At 25.0% G+C, this 21,336-nt stretch overlaps 3 protein-coding genes and 1 long non-coding RNA gene across 4 annotated transcripts; all 4 read left to right on the top strand.

Annotated features, from left to right (window-relative positions):
* Positions 1 to 363: 363 nt before the first annotated feature.
* On the top strand, positions 364 to 4,544 carry LOC109610608 (odorant receptor 4-like). Its single transcript, XM_020030116.2, has 9 exons — positions 364 to 562; positions 851 to 970; positions 1,097 to 1,208; positions 1,586 to 1,850; positions 2,665 to 2,781; positions 2,846 to 2,936; positions 3,921 to 4,063; positions 4,177 to 4,309; positions 4,384 to 4,544. The coding sequence occupies exons 1-9, from the start codon at positions 419 to 421 to the stop codon at positions 4,435 to 4,437; spliced, it is 1,179 nt and encodes a 392-aa protein (XP_019885675.2). The 5' UTR covers positions 364 to 418; the 3' UTR covers positions 4,438 to 4,544.
* A 4,166-nt stretch (positions 4,545 to 8,710) lies between these two features.
* LOC109610609 lies at positions 8,711 to 12,539 on the top strand. The gene is made up of 9 exons (XM_020030117.2): positions 8,711 to 8,870; positions 9,210 to 9,329; positions 9,446 to 9,563; positions 10,691 to 10,955; positions 11,071 to 11,187; positions 11,248 to 11,338; positions 11,991 to 12,133; positions 12,219 to 12,351; positions 12,440 to 12,539. Exons 1-9 carry the CDS (start codon positions 8,727 to 8,729, stop codon positions 12,491 to 12,493), a joined length of 1,185 nt encoding a protein of 394 aa, XP_019885676.2. The 5' UTR covers positions 8,711 to 8,726; the 3' UTR covers positions 12,494 to 12,539.
* Positions 12,540 to 15,343: 2,804 nt separating this feature from the next.
* Positions 15,344 to 20,538, top strand: LOC109610618. The gene is made up of 12 exons (XM_025414313.1): positions 15,344 to 15,396; positions 15,463 to 15,553; positions 15,985 to 16,127; positions 16,236 to 16,368; positions 16,458 to 16,508; positions 18,322 to 18,439; positions 18,922 to 19,189; positions 19,304 to 19,423; positions 19,482 to 19,572; positions 19,944 to 20,086; positions 20,205 to 20,337; positions 20,423 to 20,538. Exons 1-12 carry the CDS (start codon positions 15,392 to 15,394, stop codon positions 20,504 to 20,506), a joined length of 1,380 nt encoding a protein of 459 aa, XP_025270098.1. The 5' UTR covers positions 15,344 to 15,391; the 3' UTR covers positions 20,507 to 20,538.
* LOC109610621 lies at positions 17,347 to 18,343 on the top strand. The gene is made up of 3 exons (XR_002192948.1): positions 17,347 to 17,527; positions 18,074 to 18,193; positions 18,322 to 18,343. It is a non-coding gene; the product is annotated as an uncharacterized LOC109610621 (long non-coding RNA).
* Positions 20,539 to 21,336: the final 798 nt, after the last annotated feature.

Below are 21,336 nucleotides of genomic sequence, written 5' to 3'. Positions count from 1 at the left end.
CATGACGAATTAACTAACGCGTTTCTCTTCAAAGCGAAACATCCTTTATGAGTGCACGCACAAGACTGAAGCATATGAAACCGTATTGCTGGAGGAGAGCCTCTGCGTCTGCGCAGAGTTCGATCGAAAAGCTACCCCTTATGTATGTATTTCTATGTGAAGCAAACACTTGTTAAATTTCTTTCCACATGAAATCGATCGTTTAATCATTTCTTCTTTGCTAAAATTGTTAAATTACAGAAGTTTTGTTTCTATTATTTTGTATTATCTTTAGTTTATACTAAATTCTGCGATATATAATAAAATGTACCCTGAAAGTGAGAAAATTAAAGAATATTAAATTTGAAGAAAAAAAAAGAATATGCAAGTTTTTGTCGACAGTTTCGTGCTCATATGCGTTTCAAATGCTCGTAGAGTGATGATTTGCATCAAGACTCAATATTTTAATCTTAATAGAATTCTTTTACTCGCGATTGGCTTATGGCCCTATCATCAATCAAAATTCGTTCGTTTTCAGGCATTCTTATTTTTTAGCATTTTAACAAGCTTTATTATATTCCAGGTACGACTATATTTTCAATCATATTATTATTTCAATCATATTATTATTTCATATAAATTGTGTCAGTTGTAGCAAACATTTTTACACAAATATTAGTAAATTATTAATACTATAATAAAATATTACTGACGATTATAAATATTTTATTAAATTATTATATATATATATATATATATATATATATATTATATATATTTTTTTTTAAACATACAAATATTATTTGCTAATTAATATTTTTAAAAATCATGCCTTAAAAAAACCTTTTCTTAATAAATTGATTGATTGCAGCTTACAGCGTTTATAACTACCAAATGCACACCTGAATTTATCATCAAAGTGTTGTCTAACATAATGGTTTCTACAGCTTATATAATTCAATACAACTCGTTCTGGATGAATACTCATAATGTAAGTTGATTCTTCTCATTGTGTTGCATGGTTCAATTAACTTTTCTAATAAATTTTTAGACGCAATAATTCAAATTTTTGAATCTAGAACAATGTTCAATAATATTATTATAATTATTATTATAGCTAAAATGTTTATTGGAACAACTTCAAAATGTTTGTAACGAGTTAAAAGATAAAAATGAAGTTGCTATTTTTGAAGAGTATGGAAACATCTCGAAATATTTGACAACTATATGTAAGCCATTATTTCTTTACGACATGCGAAATTAAATAAAGTACAATCGCTATACAAATTAAGCATTTTAATTAATATGATTAATTATTCATAATTCTACATATTTATCATACATTTCGACTAAAATAAGAAATTATAAAAATTACATTATAGAAAGTATATTTACATACATTTCCATTTCTGTTTAATTATTATTACATTATTAAAAATATACAATATTTCACACTCACCTTTTGCCGAAATATTAGAGAGAACTAATAATTAAAGCTTCAAACAAAATAAAATTAAAAATAATTAATTAAATCATGTATAAACAATATATTCTGAGACATATATTAATTGTAGTTTATATAATTATTTTTTTTAAATGTTCTTAGCGTTTGCTATGTGCGGAGCATTTAATGCTCTTTTTTTGCCAATTTGGCCACAGATTCTTGGTAGTGATTTACATATAAACGTGTCTCAATCACGCCAAACAATGCAAATAGTGACTGAATATTTTATCGATCAAGAAAAATATTTCTATTTTATTTTACTACATAAAAATGTAGTTATTTGTATAGGGGCAACTACGCTGACAGGGACGGGAACAATGTTTATAGGATATTTTATATATATATGTGGAGTGTTTCGAATTGCTAGGTAAATAAATAAATTTATGAACAAATATACGAAATCTTTTGTTTATTCTTTCTTAATGTGTCATTAATATATTTTACAAAAATTATACAGCGCATTATAAAATAAATAATATTCTTTTGCATTACTTTCCTATTTTAAATAAAAATGTGACATTTTTTATGATATCAAACAGCTATAATTTTTTTATATTATACAAGAGTTACAATCTCCGTCAGGAAAAGATAATATATTAGAAATTGAAAATTTTTAAATTCTACTTCCTATTAAGTTACTTCTTTAAAAAAATTTTGTTTTTACAAAGCCAATACAATTTTAATGCCTTTTTAAAATGAAGAGTGTAATAGATTCAAAATAAAATTTAAATTTAAATTTATAATATATTTTTGCTGCAATTACAAATATAATATAAATTTATATCTTTGATAACAAGCTGTTAAGTTTAATGAAAACTTATTAAAAACTGTTTAATGAAATCTTATTAAAAAATTTAAATCTTTTATTGATTTTTGACTATTCTGAATATGTATGTGTGTGTGTGTGTGCGCGCGCGCGCTCGCGCGCGCGTGTGTGTGCATAAGGAAAAATGTTAAAGTTTAAATTTCCTCTATTTTTAATGGAATGTAAATTGATAAAAGTCAATTATCTGTTTGAAAAAATGAATGATTATTAATTTCCCTTTATTATAAGTAACAGACACTGCAATTTTTTATTTAAAATAGGAATGAGAAAAAGATGTTATTTTTTATCGTATCTTATATATATATATATATATATATATATATATATATATATTGAAATTAAAAATTATTGACAGTTATCGCATAGAACGTGCAATGACTACTAAAATACGAGAAAATATTAATATTGAAAATCAAACTATGATTTATAAAGACATAATTGATGCTATCGAAATCCATCGCAAAGCTATAAAGTTAGTATGCATTCGATAACAAGTATATATATTGTTGATTGTAATAATTCTATTTTTCTTAAAGATTTACCGACTTTATATCGTCTACCTTTAGCGGCTCTGTCTCCTTATTAATAATAATTGGTGTGGTTTCTTTAAGCTTGAATATTTTTGGAGTAAGTTTTTCTCGAGTATTATTGAACAAAAAAATAGATGTATATACCATTTTATAATAATCAAAATTTTAAAAAATTATAAATGACAAAAATGCAATCAGAAAGAGATAAAAATGTTGAATAATACACTGAGAAAAATCGTTTGATTGTACCAACAAGACGTATATGATTGAAGGCATTTTGATTAAATCAAACAAGAATTTCTAGTTATCATAATAAGATTTTTTATAACTAAAACGTTTAATAGATTTTACTATAAGAATTTGCTCAGTATTTTCTGGTTGGATCTATAAAATTTCTTTGCTTGCCGCTAGGCGAGCCATTTTAACTTAACTCGTATTCAATATTTGCCATGAAATGTATATAAAGAACTAGTATTAACATTAAATCCAAAGTATATATTTTTTCCTCTTACGAGCAGTAGTGCCAGAAAGAGGACGCTAGCTCTCTGATTATGTATTTGAGTTCCTTTTCTTGTATCACTGTTTATCAATTTAATTTCTAACAAATTAAATTTAAAATAATTTATTCAATAATCTTGTTGGAATTTGAACAGACTATTGAACAGACTTTTGAGATTAGATGGTCAGAATATTGAACAGACTTTTGAGATTAGATGGAAAAAATTTTAAATGACTTGGCTGACGAGTTTAATATTATTAACTAGAAAATTTGGTAAATTTAACAGGAAGAAATTAATCAGATTCATCTGGTAATTCCTACAAGAATTCTGGTTCCATTTTCCAACAGACATACTGGTTGAATCTAGAATTCTAATTAATGCAACCAGATTTTCCTCAGTGTAGAAATATTAAAATGTGCTAAATATAAAATTATGAATGCTCAAGAAAAAAATTTTAGCATGTAAATAGAATTTTCGTATTTCTCGATTTAATTATAATTTATTTTCTAACATTATTATATTCTATGTAAACTGAGCAATTGCACATGAAAAAATGATAACTACTAATCATGATATTTTAGATTTTTCGAAATGCATCGCTTGGAGATAAGGAATCATTTTTGTTAAATTTTTTATTTGTACTTGTCATCCTTATATGTATGTTCGTAGGTAACTATGCCGGGCAAGAAATTACAAATCACAACAATCACGTATATTTCGCAGCGTAAGATGTAGACATATTATTCACATAATTGTGTGTACATACGTGTAATGTATCCTATATAACTCCTTCATTATTAAATATTAATTATTTATCAAGAGATGATTATTCCATAGATACAATAGCCGGTGGTATATAGCACCATTACACGCACAAAAGCTGATATTCTTTATACTGTTAAGAGGAGGCAAAAGTGTAAACGTTAATATCGGTGGACTGATTGTGGCATCCTTAGAGTGTTTCACCAATGTAAGAATTATAAATTACAATTCAGATTTAGAATGATTCACATCAATAATATAATAGAAGACATTCTTTTATAGCTAACAAAAACATCTATGTCTTACTTTACCGTCATGTCTTCTATGCAAGAATAATGCGAAGATATAATACTTATATAAAGAAATTGGCTAGATAAAGCGGTTATGATTTACTTTTTACATTTGAAAAAATAAAATATATGATATAGACAAATAAACGAATTAATACATCGCTATAATGATTTTGTTTTCCCATTGTTGCACTATTAAGAGGAATTCACTATTTTGTTTCTAATAATAGAGATATTTATTCAATATTTATATATTATCTTTTTATATTAAATATATTATTTTTTATTTTAATCTTTATATATTAAGTACATTACGTTAATTGTATGTATATATGTGTGTAATAATGCACTATATGTTTTTCGAAAAAGCTGAAACACTGAGAGAAAGAGAGAAACACAACGAATAATATTTAATAATTCGTAGTTGGCCTCAAATATATACACAATTATAATCTGCATATTTATTAAATAAATATATTTCAAAATATTTTATATAATACTTTGGAGAGAATAATTTTGCTAACTGATTTGCTGACACATGAGAAATAGATCGACGTGATGTTCCTCTCCAAAGTCGAATTTCTCCTATGAAGGAACATAAGAATGAAACACGTGAGTCTTTGCTGGAAAAGGAATATTTGCGCCGCATACTTTGATCGCAAAGCTGAGTATTTCTTTGTATGAAATACATATCTAATAAATTTTTTTCTATGTGAAATCGACTGTTTAATCGCCTCTATTCACGAAATTATTAAATTACTAATGCTATGTTTCATATAATATTTTGTGCACTTCGATAATTATATAAAATTACATAAAAATGATATTGCTGTATCTGTATCCCTTTTCTTTTTCCTTCTCCAAATTAAGTATGTATTAAGTATATAATTTGATATAATTTATTCTATAAAATTAAAAAAGTTCGGAAAATTAAGGAATACGTACTTAATTTGGAGAAGGAAAAAGAAAAGGGATACAGATATAGCAATATCATTTTTATGTAATTTTTATGATTAAATATGACCAAATTATATCTTTGATTGCATTTAAAATATATTACTAATAGATATACTAATAAATATATTACTAATTAATAAAATAAAATTGACTCAAATAATAATAATAAAAAAAAATAATTAAAAATTGACAAGTAAAACGCAGTAAAACACGTAATTACAGCGCAAGGAAGAAATTCATCACAGGAAGAAAAATATCTCCTTCCTCTTTCTTTTAATTACTAATATATTTCAGGTTAAAATGGAACTTATTTGGTCAGCGAGCGACCTTTCAAGGACCTTTCGTGGCAATCGACATTGCATCCATCAAGCGACATATCAATATCGCTCTGGAATCGCAAACATTGCCTATTTGTAATAGTATTTTATTTTTCTTAAAGGTTCACTGATTTTTTCATAATCAATTTTGAAGACTCGATTTTATTGTTAATACTGCTGAGCGTAATTTCTTTGAGCCTGTGCGAATATTTATGCAGTAAGTATTGTCTTGTGTTTCAAAAATATATTTTTAAGTGAGATGTGCATGCATTTAACAAGAACTAAAATTTAAAGAAGGTATATGTAAAAAAATATTATAAAAAAATAATACATAAAAATAATTAATAATATGAATATCAAATCGTGCTAATTATAAACTCAAATAATTTTTACGAAAATTTCAATAAAAATATTGTTTCTATATTTTTTATCTATAAATATTTTATAATATATATATATTTTTTATAATATATATTTTTATATATATATATATTTTTTTTTATAATGAGTAGCATACTTTTCTTATAATGAATAATTCAATATACGAAATATACGAAATTGAATATACGAAATTCAATATATGTTAATCACAATCATGATATTATAGATTTCACGGAATGAATATATTAAATAAGAAATAAGAAAAAAATTTTATTATACTTGATGGCTACAATTTGTCGATTTTTCATACTTATTTGTAGCTAATTATGTCGACTAAAAAATTATAAATCATAGTAATCACATTTCACCACGTAAGAAACATACGTTGTTTCGAATTGTAAATATAAATATAAATATATATATGTAAATGTATATTTACTGTTATTTAATATCATTAAAGCATCACATACAGGAAATGATACTCTTTATTGTGCAAAGAGATAGTAAAATCTCGATCTAAAGATACGCAAGACACTCTTTATAAGATATTAGTATCTTATAAATAGTGACAGATATATCGATGTGTGACGTTTCCCTTCAAATTTGTCTACGAGCGTAAATATGAGAATGAAGCACATCGATAAACTGTGTCACTGGAAAAAGAGGGTAATCGCGCTTGCGTCGACTTCGATCGCTATTTCAATATTTTTCTGTGTAAAATTAAGCAACGCGACGCGAAGTACATAGAAAATGAATCCGACCAATGAGAGTCATTACATAATTAAATACCAAGTGATAAATTAAATAGCTTATAAATTAAATAGCTCCGGAAATTTACGTCAAAAATAAACTTTCGATTAAAATAAGATTTTAATAAAATAGGGTTTTAATCAATTCCGTATAACTTAAATAATACACTTTGATAACAGTTAAGTTTTATCACTTAACTATTGCACTGCTTAAAATTAAATAATCAAATTCATAATTTACTTTTCGATAATGTATACCTATTTTGTATTATGAAATATATACGTGATGAGAGAGATGTTTCTTGAAAAAAAATATAAGACCATCAAATAAATAATACTTTAAAATTAATTTTATATATGTATATATAGAATTACGCGAATATTTTTGAAAGAATACGATTGAATTCATTTCTCATCATAAGTGATGCATCATAAGAGATCTTGATATATAGATAAAAAAATATAGGTATAATATAAAACAATATAAAAGGATGCACGTTTTAATTAAAAGCATTAATTATTGAATCTCGCTTGTTAGAAAATATAGAAAACATTTATTTATGTTTCGGACAAGAGATTACGAATCATGGTAATCATATATATTATACCGCAAAAAAGTCATTTTTGTACTTTGTTAACAAATATGTTATGTAATGTACACACATATATTTATCATATTACTTTATAAATATAATGTTCGATGGTATAAGGCACCATTATATGTACAAAAAATGATACTTTATTTTGCAAAGAGGCAGTAAAACTTTTTATATAAATATTTCCGGAATATTTGTAATATCATTAAAGTGTTTTGCCGTGGTAAATCTTATCGTGCTAAACAATATGTTTAAAAGTTAATAAGTTTCAGTAAAATATAAAAAATGCACTTCATTATTACACAAAAGCATCAATATCTTATTTTATCATTTTATATTTTACGCAGCAATGATGCGAAAATTTTTTATATTTGAAAAAGTAAATAGTAACTTCAGTAATTTCGCATAAATTAAATAATACACTTCGATAACAGCGTTTAATTTTTTTAATGTTGCGCTGTTCAGAAAATTACTACTTAACTGTTAAGAAATCACAATTATTTTTTTATTTTCCGATAATGGATACTTGTTTTGTACTATGAAATATACACATCATGTGAGGATGCGTCTTGAAAAAATATGAGACAGATTAAAAGACATCTAATAATTCAAAATTGATTTCATAAATGTATAGAAATGTATAGAATTAACATATCTTTGAAAAAATAGAATCAATATTCATTCCAATTTTTGTTTCATCAATAGAAATAAATAATACAGCACGAGAGATATAATGAATAAAAATGTTGATATAATATAAAACAAACGTACATACATAAACGTACATACATACATACATGCATATTTGAATAAAAAACAACAGTTATTGAATCTCATTGCTACAAATATAGAAAGCTTTAAATTAAGGTGCAGGTAAAAGATATAAGGCACCTTATATCTTTTTAAGGCAATAGTTTCATAGCTTTGCTAAAACATATAGGCCTCAATTTTGTTCTTCTAGAATAATCTAGAAGACTAACTTCTTCCACGAGCACTCGCACAAGAATGAGACATATGGAACTGCGTTATTCCAAAAAAGAGCGACTGCGCTTGCGTCATCTTCGATCGAAAAAGTGCTTAAATATTTCTCTGTGTGAAATATTTATTTAATAAATTTCGTTGCATATTGACCGCACAATTGTCTTCTTTCATTGTTAAATTACACATATATTACTTCCGCAATATTTTGTGCAATTTTCTGTGAATTAGGTAATTTATGAAAATTCGTCCAAGAGCGATAACTTTATAAATATTTGATTTGGAGAAAGAAAAAAGGATAGATATGAATCTTTATCAACTTCTGCGCAGTCCAGCACGATTCTATGCTCGTACAATATGATTCACATCAAAACTCAACATTTTAGCCTCAATCGAATCCTCCTACTAGCAATCGGCTTATGGCCCTATCAGAAATCAAAATTCGTTCGGCTTCAGGTAATCGTAATTTATGGTATTCTGATAAGCTTTGTTATATTTCAGGTACGTACATATTTTTATTCGCACTATTATAGAATATGCTTTACATATATTGTTATCATTTATATCATACGCAATTTTTTTTGCAATTTTTAGATATGATAAAGTTATATTTAATTATTGATAATAGGATATATTATAATTGATGTAAATAATTATTAAAATTTTATTATGCTATTATATATTATATATTATTTTATATATTATGTGTATATATATATATATATATATATATATATATTACAAAATATGTAGATTATTATCTTAATCTGACAAAGAATGATGATATTTCTATTTTCAATAAATTGATTAAGTTTAAACAAATTGATAATAAGATTTTAGTTCACAGCTCTGATAACCACAAAATGTACTCTTGATTTTATTATTAAAATTATCTCTACTGCAATATTTTTTAGTTTTTACATAATTAAGTACAACATGTTCTGGATTAACATTCATCGTGTAAGTTAATCGTTTACCAACTTGTATAAATTAAGATTTTAATCACTAAATTTTTATATATAGCAATCTTCTCCAACTATTCCAAAACGTCAATTAAATATCAGTTATGTTGATAGGTGAAAAATATGTTGGAGCAACTACAGGATATCTGTGATAAGCTAAAAGATGAAAACGAAATTGCTATTATTTTAAAGTATGGAAATAACGCGAAACATTGTACAGCTATATTTACATGTAAGATAGCAATCCTTACCAATTAGTATACGTTATAAAATGTAGATCGTAATAAAAGTTAAATATCTACATTAATATGATTAATAATTTTGATTCTTACTTTATATTTATCTCATTAAATTTCTTAAAAAAAACGATAAAAATAAAAAATAAAAATCTTTTTCTTTTATGAAAATAAAATAATTCTTTTTTTTTAACTAATATTTTAGTAATAGCACGTAATAGTAGAAAATGAATAAAGACGTTTTTCAAGAAATTTATTTAGTTTTATTTTCTTTTTATTTCATTTTCTTTTCACCTTTTGCTCTTCCTTCATCAGAGGTTTTTGAGCAATAACTTCTTAAGGAAGCATTTTTCGACCCATGTTTATCGAAAATTTTTTGTTCAGAATTAAATTTCCTATAAGATCTCAAAGTCTGGCTGGAACGTTCGGAGCCATCCTATATATATATATATATATATATATATATATATATATATATATATGTGCGTGCGTGTGCGCGCGCGCGCGCGCGTGTGTGTGTGTGTGTGTGTATGCATACTCGATTTTTTAACTATCTTAAAACTTCTTATATTAAATATTATTCGAATTCGATTCATATAAAAGAATAAAATTAATTTCATTAAAAAAAATTAGATTAATCTTCACATGATCTACACCCAAAGACAAATTAATATCTCTTTCTTTTCCCTCTTTCAAATTAAAAAAAATTTTGTCTAAAATGTATTTCTGTATTCTTTATTGAGATATTCATTTCATTTAAGATATTTACCTGAGATAATTAAAATGGAGCACCCTATGTATATTTACCATTTAACAGAATAAATAAATTAAATGAAATATATATTTATCTTTACTTCTATTTAAATACATGTTTATTACATCAGAAAAAAATTATTAAAAAAATCATAAAAGGCATGATTGCATATGAAATATATATTTATTTATTCTTATTGTTAATTTTTATTATCGTAGATATTAGAAATACACAAAATTAAAAATCAGTGTAGAAAATAATTGGAGAACAGCAAAATTTAAATTATATATATATATATATATATATATATATATATGTATATATATTATTTTATATATATATACTATTATTTCTTTTAAATGTTTTTAGCGCTTGCTATATGCAGTACATTTATAGCTATTTTAATGCCTATTTGGCCACAAATTTGTGATACTGTTTCGCATATAAACGGATCTCGACAGAATCACACAATATATATCGTGACCGAATACTTTATCGATAAAAAAGAATATTTCTATTTAATTATATTGCATATAAATGCAGTTATGTGTATAGGAGCGACTACGATTATAGCGACGGGAACGACGCTCTTAGGATACATAATACACGTATGTGGAATGTTTAAAATTGCAAGGTAAACAAATAACAGCAAATAAATAAATTTAAAAACAGACGAAATATTTGTTTACTTTTTAACTTAATTTATCAATTTTGAGAGAACTTATTTACGGTAGACAAATTAATCACAGTTATCGTATAGAGCAAGCAATGGCGCCCAAAGTGCTCGAAAATATTAATGTGACGAATCGGACTATGATCTATAAAAAAATATTTTATGCCGTTGAAATCCACCGCAAGGCTATGAAGTTGGTATGAATTGATAGCAATTAAATAACATTTGTAATAATATTTTATTTTTCTTAAAGATTCGCCAATGCACTAATATCTAATTTTGAAGGCTCGTTCTTGTTGTTAATAATACTTAGTGTAATTTCTTTGAGCTTGAATATTTTTGCAGTAAGTATTATTTTTTTCCTGCTCTTTAAAAAAATTTCTAAGCGGAATAGGTATGATATCTACTAATAAAAAAATACTAATAAACGAAATTTAAATAATTTAAAAATATAACTATAATAAACTATATAACTTAAAAATATTATAAAACGTAAACTATAAAAATAATGAATCAGAAATATAAAAATAATAAATATTCATCTTTACTCATCCCCCTTAATAACTTTAATCTTGACATATCTTGTCACGGTCCTCAAATAACATTCAAAAAGTTTCAGTCATTCCTCGTTTATTAAATAATTATTTATATTAAATATTTATTAATACAATAAATTGAAGGAATTATAATCTTCTAATTGAATGAATTGTAAACTTCTAATATAAATAAAATATAATTATTTAAATAGGCACGTGTGACATTGATAATATATGTGAAGATCAAAGTCATTGATGGAGGATAAGGGAATAAAAATGAATATTTACCAATAATATGTATACAAAATTGTGAGACTTTAAAATATTTAATTTTATAAAATTTTAGAAAAATTTCAATATAAAAATTGTTCTTGTATTTTTTGTCTATAATATATATATATGTGCGTGTGTATGAACTTATAACGGAGCATACGAAATGTTAATCATAATCATAATTTAGGTGTTTCGGAATGCATTGCTTCGAAATAAGGAAGGATTTTTTTTACACCTGATAGCTATGAATATCATATTTTCGTTCTTATTAATAGGTAATTATGCCGGTCAAGAGGTTATAAATCACAGTAATCACATATATTTCACCGCGTAAGAAATAATTTTATGTGCTATGTTTGCAATTGTAAATATATTAATACACATATATGTGCATTTTTATATTACAAAATTTCAGGTACAATGTTCAATGGTATGTAGCACCGTTACGCGCACAAAAAATGATACTTTTTATTCTGCAAAGAGGCAATAAAACTTATTCTCTAAATATTGCTGGATTGTATGTACCATCATTAGAATGTTTCGCCATGGTAAGAATTATCATATGTCATATATTACAATATTTATAGCTTAAAATGTTTCACAGTGGAATATGAAAAACGTACTTCATTATTACAGCTAACAAAAGCATCAATATCTTATTTTACCGTACTACAATCTATGCAGCATTGATGTAAAGATACATTGTAACGGACCATAAAATCGACTGTAAAATAAATTTTCCGCGTTTGGAAAAATAAAATGTGATTTTAAGAAATTTTCCGTTAGAAATTAAATAAACACATTTCGACAACAGCGTTTAATTTCTTGAATGTTATGTTTAAAAAATTAAGAAATCACAAACACATAATTATCTATTTTCTGATAACAGATATCTGTTTTATGTTATGAAATTTACTAATGATATGAAATGTGTCTTCAAAAAATACAAAACAGATTGAATAACATCTAATAATTTAAAATTAATTCTACAAATGTATATAAAAGTAAGGTATATATATTTTTTTGAAAATATACACAATGATATATCAACTACTGTTCCATTAAGAGAAAGTGATACAGCACGAAAGATCTAATATACAAAAATATTGATATAATATAAAATAATATAAACACACACATACACACACACACACACATATATATACATATTTAAATAAGAACAACAACTATTGAGTTTCATTGCTACAAGTATAGAAAGCTCCGAATCAAAGTTTTCGGCATCTTATATTTTTCAGCGATAGTGTTTCATAACTTTACCAATACACAGGACGGATCGATTGTGCTCCTCTGGAAGGGCAACCTTCTTTCACAAGCGCATACATAAGACTGAGGGACTGAACCTGCGTTACTCAAAAACAGAGCGATTGCGCTTGCGCCGACTTCGATCGAAAAAGTACCTGATGAATGTTTTTCTATTTGAAACACTCATTTATTAAATTTCTCTCTACATGAAACTGATTACTTGTTCACCTCTTCTCGCAAAATTATTAAATTACAATGCATTGTTTCTACAATATTTTATGCAATTTTGCATTTAACCTGAATTTAAATAATTTATGGCAGAATTTATTCTAAAGAAATAGTAAGTTCAAAAATAATTTAGAGAAAAAAAAGAGGAAACGGGGGTGAATCTTTACCAATATTTTCGCAATTTAACACGTTCGCGAAGTATGATCTGCATCAAAACTCAATATTTTAGCCTCAACCGAATTCTTCTACTTGCAATCGGTTTATGGCCTTATCACAAATCAAAATTAGTTCGGCTTCAAGAAGTCATGTTCTTCGGTATTTTAACAAGTTTTGTTATATTCCAGGTATGTCGTAATCATATTCTTCGGTATTTTGATAAGCTTATTATATTCCGGGTACGGCTTTATTATGTGCCAGGTCTATACTTTTACTTGTATTATTAGAAATATGCAATACACACATTATTATTAATTACAAACGCTTATTTTTTTAGAACTTGTAAATGTCAAATTACGTTTAATTATTCAATAGAATTATAAAATAGAATACATTTGCAACTACAATAGATAATTAATAAAATTTTATTATGTTATTACATGTTATTATGTTATTACATTATTATATTTCGAATCAAATGATTGTCTGAAAATCGATCTGACAAATATGAAAAAAATGAATTGAAAAAAGGATTGTTCTTTACACAATATTTTCAATAAATTGATTGATTACAGTTCACAGTGTTGATAACCAGAAAGTGCACTCTTGATTTATTCATCAAAATTTTCTCGAATGCAATGTTTTTTAGTTTCTACATAATTATATATTACATGTTCTGGATTAATACGCATCATGTAAGTTAATTGTTTATGAAAGTATAAATGAATAATTCTAATAATAATTTTTATTAATTAAATTTTTATATATGACACTCTTTTCTAATTTTTTTAAAAGAGTGTTAATATTGTTATAATGATAGGTAAGAAATTTGTTGGAACAAATACAGTATATCTGTGATGAGCTAAAAGACGAAAATGAAATTGCTATTATTCTAAAGTATGGAAATTTTGCGAAACGTTGTACGGCTATTCTTACATGTATGATAACATTTTTTGTCAACTATGTCTAAGTATACGTGAAGTGGAGCAAAATCTAATAATAAAAATTCAATATTCAAAATAATATGATTAAAACTATCTTAATTCTTAATTTATATATATTGTATATATATATATATATATATATATATATATTTTATTACTTTCTCTCAAGAAGATATAATATTCTATTAAAATAAAAAACTTGTCTAATGAAAAGCATATTTATGCTACATATGTAAATATATTTTTATTGTACATATTTTTATTGTACATAAAATAACTTGTACATATAAAGAATATGTTTTATCTTGATCTTATCATTATTGATTGCTATTATTAATATTGCGAATGCACATAATTTTAGTCGATAAAAAATTAGCACAGAAAAATGAAGATCAGCGAAATTTCAATTATGTAGGCATTATGAATATCGTTTAGAATGCGAAAAAAATAATTTACATAAATTTTTTTTTGAAACGTTCATAGGGTATGCTGTATGCAGTACATGTATTGCTATTTTATTGCCTATTTGGCCACAAATATTTGGTAATGTTTTGCATATAAACGAGTCTCGACTACAGAGTCAGATAATATACATTGCAACCGAATACTTCATCGATAAGAAACAAAATTTCTATTTATCCTTACTGCATACGAGCGCAGTGTTTTGTATAGGCGCGGTTACGTTCACAGCAACAGGAACGATGCTCTTAGGATTCATCATACACGTCTGTGGAATATTTAGAATTGCAAGGTAAATAAAAATATGAATTTATGAATTTAGAAAAGGATATGAAATGTATAGGCTCGAATAGAATATATTTATTTATTTGGTTTTAACTTGTCAATTTTGAGAGAACTATGTATCTATGGACAAATTATTCGCAGTTACCGTATTGAACAAGCAATGACGACTAAAATACTTGAAAATATTAACCTGGAGACTATGATTATAATTTATAAAAAAATATTTTATGCCGTCGAAATCCATCGCAGTGCTATGAAGTTAGTATGCATGAAATAACAATTATATATGTAGTATTAGTAATATATTTTTTATTTTTCTTAAAGGTTTGTGAACGTACTCGTATCTAGCTTTGAAGGTTCGTTCTTGTTATTAATTGTATTGATCGTGACTACTTTGAGTGTAAATATTTTTGCGGTAAGTGTATTTTTTTTTAATTTACGCAGTTCAAACATATGAAAACAAATCTTAATATTCATGTATGTACCCAGAAAACCAATATGAAATGAAATGTTCATATGACCTTAATATAAATTTTCATGGGAAATATATATATAATCTGGATAAAAATCAAATTTAAAAATTCACAGATATAAGAAACATATAATCCTAAAAAATAATACAAAAAAATAATTAATATTATAAATATTAAATTTTATGATACTTATAAGATTATATATATATATATATATATATATATATATATATAAATACATATAATTTCAGAAAACAAAGAAATCCCAACATAAAAATAATTTTATATTTTTTGTTCATAATTTTTTTATAATTATGGCTAGAAAATAAATAATTATACATAAGAAATGTATTACTCATGATCCTGATTTTAGCTACATTATAACGCATCGCATGGGAATAAGGAAGCGTTCTTATTACACCTGATATTTGTATTTGTCATAGTTCTTGTCATGTTTTTAGCTAATTATGCCGGTCAACAAATTATCAATTATTGTAATCATATATATATCACTGCGTAAGAAAAAATTTTTTATGTTGTTCGAAAATGCGTGTATAATATTATATGAATATCACTTCTTCATTAGTAGTTTATCATTATTAAATTATCTTTATTATTTTATAGATATAATGTTCGATGGTATGAGGCACCATTACATGCACAGAAAATGATTCTCTTCATTTTATTACAAGGCAACAAAAGTTTCACTATAAATATCGCCGGAATGTTTGTAATTTCATTAGAATGTTTTGCAATGGTAAAAATTTTTTCATGTTATAAATCGTGATGTTGAAATGTCATGTTTTATAGTGCAATTTTCAAAGCGAATATTTTTTATTATTACAGTTAACAAAAGCATCAATGTCTTATTTCACCGTTTTACATACTACGCAGCAATGAAGCGAAGATAAATTATTTGATATTGACTGTAAAATATTTTTCACGTTTGTAAAAATAAGAAATGTAACTTTGATATATTTTGTAATAATATATAAGTAAATTGAATAATACCACAATGGCTTTGTTTTCTAATTAATAAATGATTTAAATAATTAAAAAGTCATAAATAAATTATTTATTTATTTTTCGACGGACATCTATTTCATTTTTCTGTTACGACAGATATACATATATCTCATGCAGTATGTTGTATATATAGAATGTTATATAATATAGAATAATATAAAAAAAGTATATATGTGTGTGTTTCAATAAGGACAACAATTAAAAAATGAGAGAGAGAGAGAGAGAGAGAGAGAGAGAGAGAGAGAGAAACTCGAGAATCTTTTGTTACAATTGTGGAAAGCTCTGACTCCAGGTTTACGGTATCTTATATTTTTGCCGATGATAATTTCATAACTTTGTAACAATACACATGGTGAATCGATTATGTTTCTCTGAAAGGGCAAACTTCTTTCACGAGCGTATGCACAAGAATGAGGCATGTGAAACTGCGTTACTCGAAGAAGGAGCGATTGCGCTTGCGCCAATATCGATCGAAAAAATACCTGTTGCCAAATAATTCGTAGTATAAGAAATGCTCAATTATTATATTTCTTTCCATGTGAAATTGTTCAGTTCCTTCTCACCAAATTTTTAAATTGCAAGTATTCCATTTTATAATATTTTGTGTTATTTCGTATTTATCTTAAATTATAGAATTTACTCTAAAAGAGATATAAGAGAATGTATAATTAAAGAGAGAAGAAGAAGGGATAAGTGAATGCTGATCAATTCTTCCGCATTTGAACACGTTCCTATACTCGCGCAGTATGATCTGCATCACAAGTCAACATTTTAGCCTCAATCGGATCCTGCTACTCGCAATCGGCTTATGGCCCTATCAAAAATCAAAATTAGTTTGGCTTCAAGAAATCTTATTTTTTTGTATTCTATTAAGCTTTGTTATATTCCAGGTACGTCTATATTTTTATTAATATATCATTACAAAATATATATTACATGTATTATTAATTATAGCAAATGTTTATTTGTTTGAAATTTTTCAATTTGATTAAATTATTCTAAATCACTGATTGTAGACTATATTGCAACTGCTGCAGATTGTTCTTAATATTCCATTATTATATAGAATGTTTCAATAAAAATGAATTCTTTTGGATATAAAACAGATAAAAATAATTCTAAGTTTCTATAAAAGCTTTTTCTACAACACTTTGCAATCTTTAGAATCATCATTTTATTTTCATCATTATATATTTTCTATCAGTCAAATATGTTTTCCTCGCAAACAACTAGTTTTGACGAAATGAAGCAAAAATATGCTTTTCTTTAAAAAAAAGATGTGGAAAAAAATCTAAAAACATATTTTAAAATAAAACAAACTTAGTCAAATATGTTCTTCTCATATGTTATTATAAAATAAATTATTATTTTTACTTTAATGAAATATAGAATAATATATCCTAATGGAATATTTTCGATAAATTATTTGATTAAAGCTCACAGCATTTATAACTACAAAATGTACTGTTGATTTAATTATTAAAGTTCTCTCTACTGCAATAGTCTTTAATTTCTATGTAATTATATACAACATGTTCTGGATTAACATTCATCATGTAAGTTAACTATTTATTGAGTCGTACAAATGAATAATTTTAATAATAATTCCTAAGAATTAAATATTTATATATGACAATATTTTCCATCTTTTTGGAAACAACATTAAATATTGTGGTTACGGTAGGTGAAAAATTTATTGGAACAACTACAGTATATCTGTAATAATTTAAAAGACAAAAACGAAATTGATACCATTCTAAAGTATGGAAATAACGCGAAACATTGTACAGCTATAATTACATGTAAGATAGTATTCCTTTACGACTATTATACGAAATGGTGCAGATTCTAATTATAATTAAAATTGTAATTAGAATATTATTAAAATATTGTAAGTAAAATATAGTAAATATAGTAAAATAAAATATTTAAATGAATCTAATCACATTTTAACTTATGTATATATATATATATATATATATATATATATATATATATATATATAATACCTATAATTATCAATTTTCCATCAAAAAATAAAAATTATAAATTTTACGTGGTTAAAGGTATGTTTATATATTCATGCGTACATTTCTCTACATATGTAAAATATGTATATTTGTTATTATCATATTAAAATATCACATTAAATTCTCTTTATAGAAATATTAAAGTAGGAAGATGATTGAAGAAAATCAAAATTTAAACTTTGCGCGCGCGCGCATGATTAACATAATTTCAAAATATAAAAATGTGCATTTTATAATCATTTTAAATGTTTCAGTAATCTCCATATGCAGTACATTTTTTGCTACATTATTGCCAATTTGGCCACAGATTTCTAATACTGTTTTAAACGTAAATGAGTCTCGCTTACAAAGTCATACAGTGTATATCGTAACTGAATATTTTATAGATAAAAAAAAATATTCTTATTTAATTCTACTGCATGCAAACGTAACGATATGTATAGGAGGGACAACGGTTATAGCGACGGGAACGATGATTTTAGCGTGCATCATATACGCTTGTGGAATGTTTAAAATTGCAAGGTAAATAAATAATAGATAAAAATAGATTTAGAAAAAGACATGAAATATTTGCTCGTTTTAATTTGTCAATACAATTTTGGGAAAATACATTTACAATAAATAAATTAATCACAGTTATCGTATGGAGCAAATAATGTCGACCAAAATGCTCGAAAATATTAACTTAACAAAGAATCAAACTATGATTTATAAAAAAATATATTATGCCGTCGAAATACATCGCAAAGCTATGAAGTTGGTATGCAACAAATAACAATTATAGTAACATTTATAATATTTTATTTTGTTAAAGGTTCACAAATACCATGCTATCTAATTTTGAAGGTTCGTTTATATTGATAATAACATTTAGTGTGATTTCGTTGAGCTTGAATATTTTTGCAGTAAGTATTTCTCTCGTATTCTTAGAATGTTTTTTCTTAGCAAAATATATATGACGTCTGATAATAATCAAATTTAAAAATTCATAAATAAGATAAAAATAAAAAGAAAAAATAAATATAATCACAAAATAAAACAAAGATTAATTGATATTGTGTAGCAAGTTATAATAATTCTAATTTTAATAGAAAACATAATTTTTTAGAAAACAAAAAAACTTCAATATAAAGATAATTTTACTGTATTCCTTGTCTACAATTTTTTCATAAATTGTCTATAATAAATATATAATTGTAATATATAATTGAATATATAATTGTCTATAATTTTTTATCGCACATATGAAATATATTAATCATAATTATGATTTTAGATCTTTCGTAATGTATCATTTGGGAATAAGGAAGCTGCTCTATTACATCTGTTAATTGTATTTCTCATATTTATATACATATTTATAGCTAATTATGCCGGACAAGAAATTACAAATCACAGTAATCATATATACTCCACTGCGTAAAAAACAATTTTATTACCTTTTTAATGTTGTTCACAAATGCGTATATATTATTATTATATGAACATAATTTTTTCGTTATGATAATTTATCATTATTTAACGTATTATTTCCTAGATACAATATTCGATGGTATAAAGCACCATCACGCATACAAAAGATAATACTCATTATTTTACAAAGGGGCAGTAAATCTTTCAATCTAAATATCGCTGGATTATTTGTGTTGTCAGTTGAATGTTTTGCTACGGTAAAAATCATCTATAAACTTAATATTTAAATGTTAGCATGTGTTTCACAGTGCAATAAAAGATGTTTGTCCTTCATTATTACAGTTAACGAAAACATCACTGTCTTATTTTACCGTTATTTATTCTACACAACAATCATACGAAGATACATCGTATAACCGGCCATAAGATGGGCCATAAAATATTTTTACATTTATAAGAATAAAAAATATGACTCTATGAATTTCGTATAAATTATATTTCGATCATATTTTGTTTTCCTAAAAATTCCACTGGTTAGATAATACTGATTAAAAAATACATATTTGTCAATAATTATGTTCTTTTTCTAATTAATACTTATTTTGTATTATTAAATGAGAGCATTATGCAAACGCATATAAACTATGCAGCAATAATATAATATTTTCTCATAGAAATCAGCCATAATATATTTTAGTTAGAAAGAATAAAATATGTGATTTCAATAAATTTCACATAAATTAAATAATACATCCCAAAAAAGAATTGATGAAAGAGTTTATTGATTGTTTCCTAACTCAAATAAATAAAAAATTAAATTCATAATTATTTATTTGCGATAATAGATATCTAATTTTTTTAATTGATAGATACTTATACACTAAGTCGTTTATGACTTGAAAAAGAAAAATAAAACATATGACATCTAATATTCTAAAATCAATTTTGCAAATGCATGCAGAATTAATATGTTATTTATGAACAATATTATTTATGAACAAATATGGTAATATGAATTATTACTTCAACAGTTAATGAGTGATATAGCATGAAGGATTATGCATAAATATATAAAAATATAAAATAATATGCTCGTTTTAATTAAGAGCAACGATTATTGAGTCTCATTTATTACAAATGTAGAAAACTCTGAATCAGTACTTTACATTTCTGCGGGCGTTTTACAGCTAGTTTTACAGCTTCGCCAACACGTACATACATAAGGCAGTTCGATTATATTCCTCTAGGACGACCTT

Source organism: Camponotus floridanus, unplaced genomic scaffold (genome assembly GCF_003227725.1).
Source record: "Camponotus floridanus strain SB8 unplaced genomic scaffold, Cflo_v7.5 scaffold8, whole genome shotgun sequence".
Classification (NCBI taxonomy): domain Eukaryota; kingdom Metazoa; phylum Arthropoda; class Insecta; order Hymenoptera; family Formicidae; genus Camponotus; species Camponotus floridanus.
This window is presented reverse-complemented; position numbering and strand designations above follow the sequence as displayed.

Coding starts and splice junctions, on each gene's coding strand:
- LOC109610618 (XM_025414313.1), top strand. Junction 15,554..15,984: donor TGAGTGTAAATATTTTTGCG/GTAAGTGTATTT, acceptor TCCTGATTTTAG/CTACATTATAACGCATCGCA. Junction 19,424..19,481: donor ATACATCGCAAAGCTATGAA/GTTGGTATGCAA, acceptor ATTTTGTTAAAG/GTTCACAAATACCATGCTAT.
- LOC109610609 (XM_020030117.2), top strand. CDS start 8,727: ATGATTCACATCAAAACTCAACATTTTAGCCTCAATCGAATCCTCCTA. Junction 10,956..11,070: donor GGAATGTTTAAAATTGCAAG/GTAAACAAATAA, acceptor AATTAATCACAG/TTATCGTATAGAGCAAGCAA. Junction 12,134..12,218: donor AATCACATATATTTCACCGC/GTAAGAAATAAT, acceptor ACAAAATTTCAG/GTACAATGTTCAATGGTATG.
- LOC109610608 (XM_020030116.2), top strand. CDS start 419: ATGATTTGCATCAAGACTCAATATTTTAATCTTAATAGAATTCTTTTA. Junction 1,851..2,664: donor GGAGTGTTTCGAATTGCTAG/GTAAATAAATAA, acceptor AATTATTGACAG/TTATCGCATAGAACGTGCAA. Junction 2,937..3,920: donor TAAGCTTGAATATTTTTGGA/GTAAGTTTTTCT, acceptor ATGATATTTTAG/ATTTTTCGAAATGCATCGCT.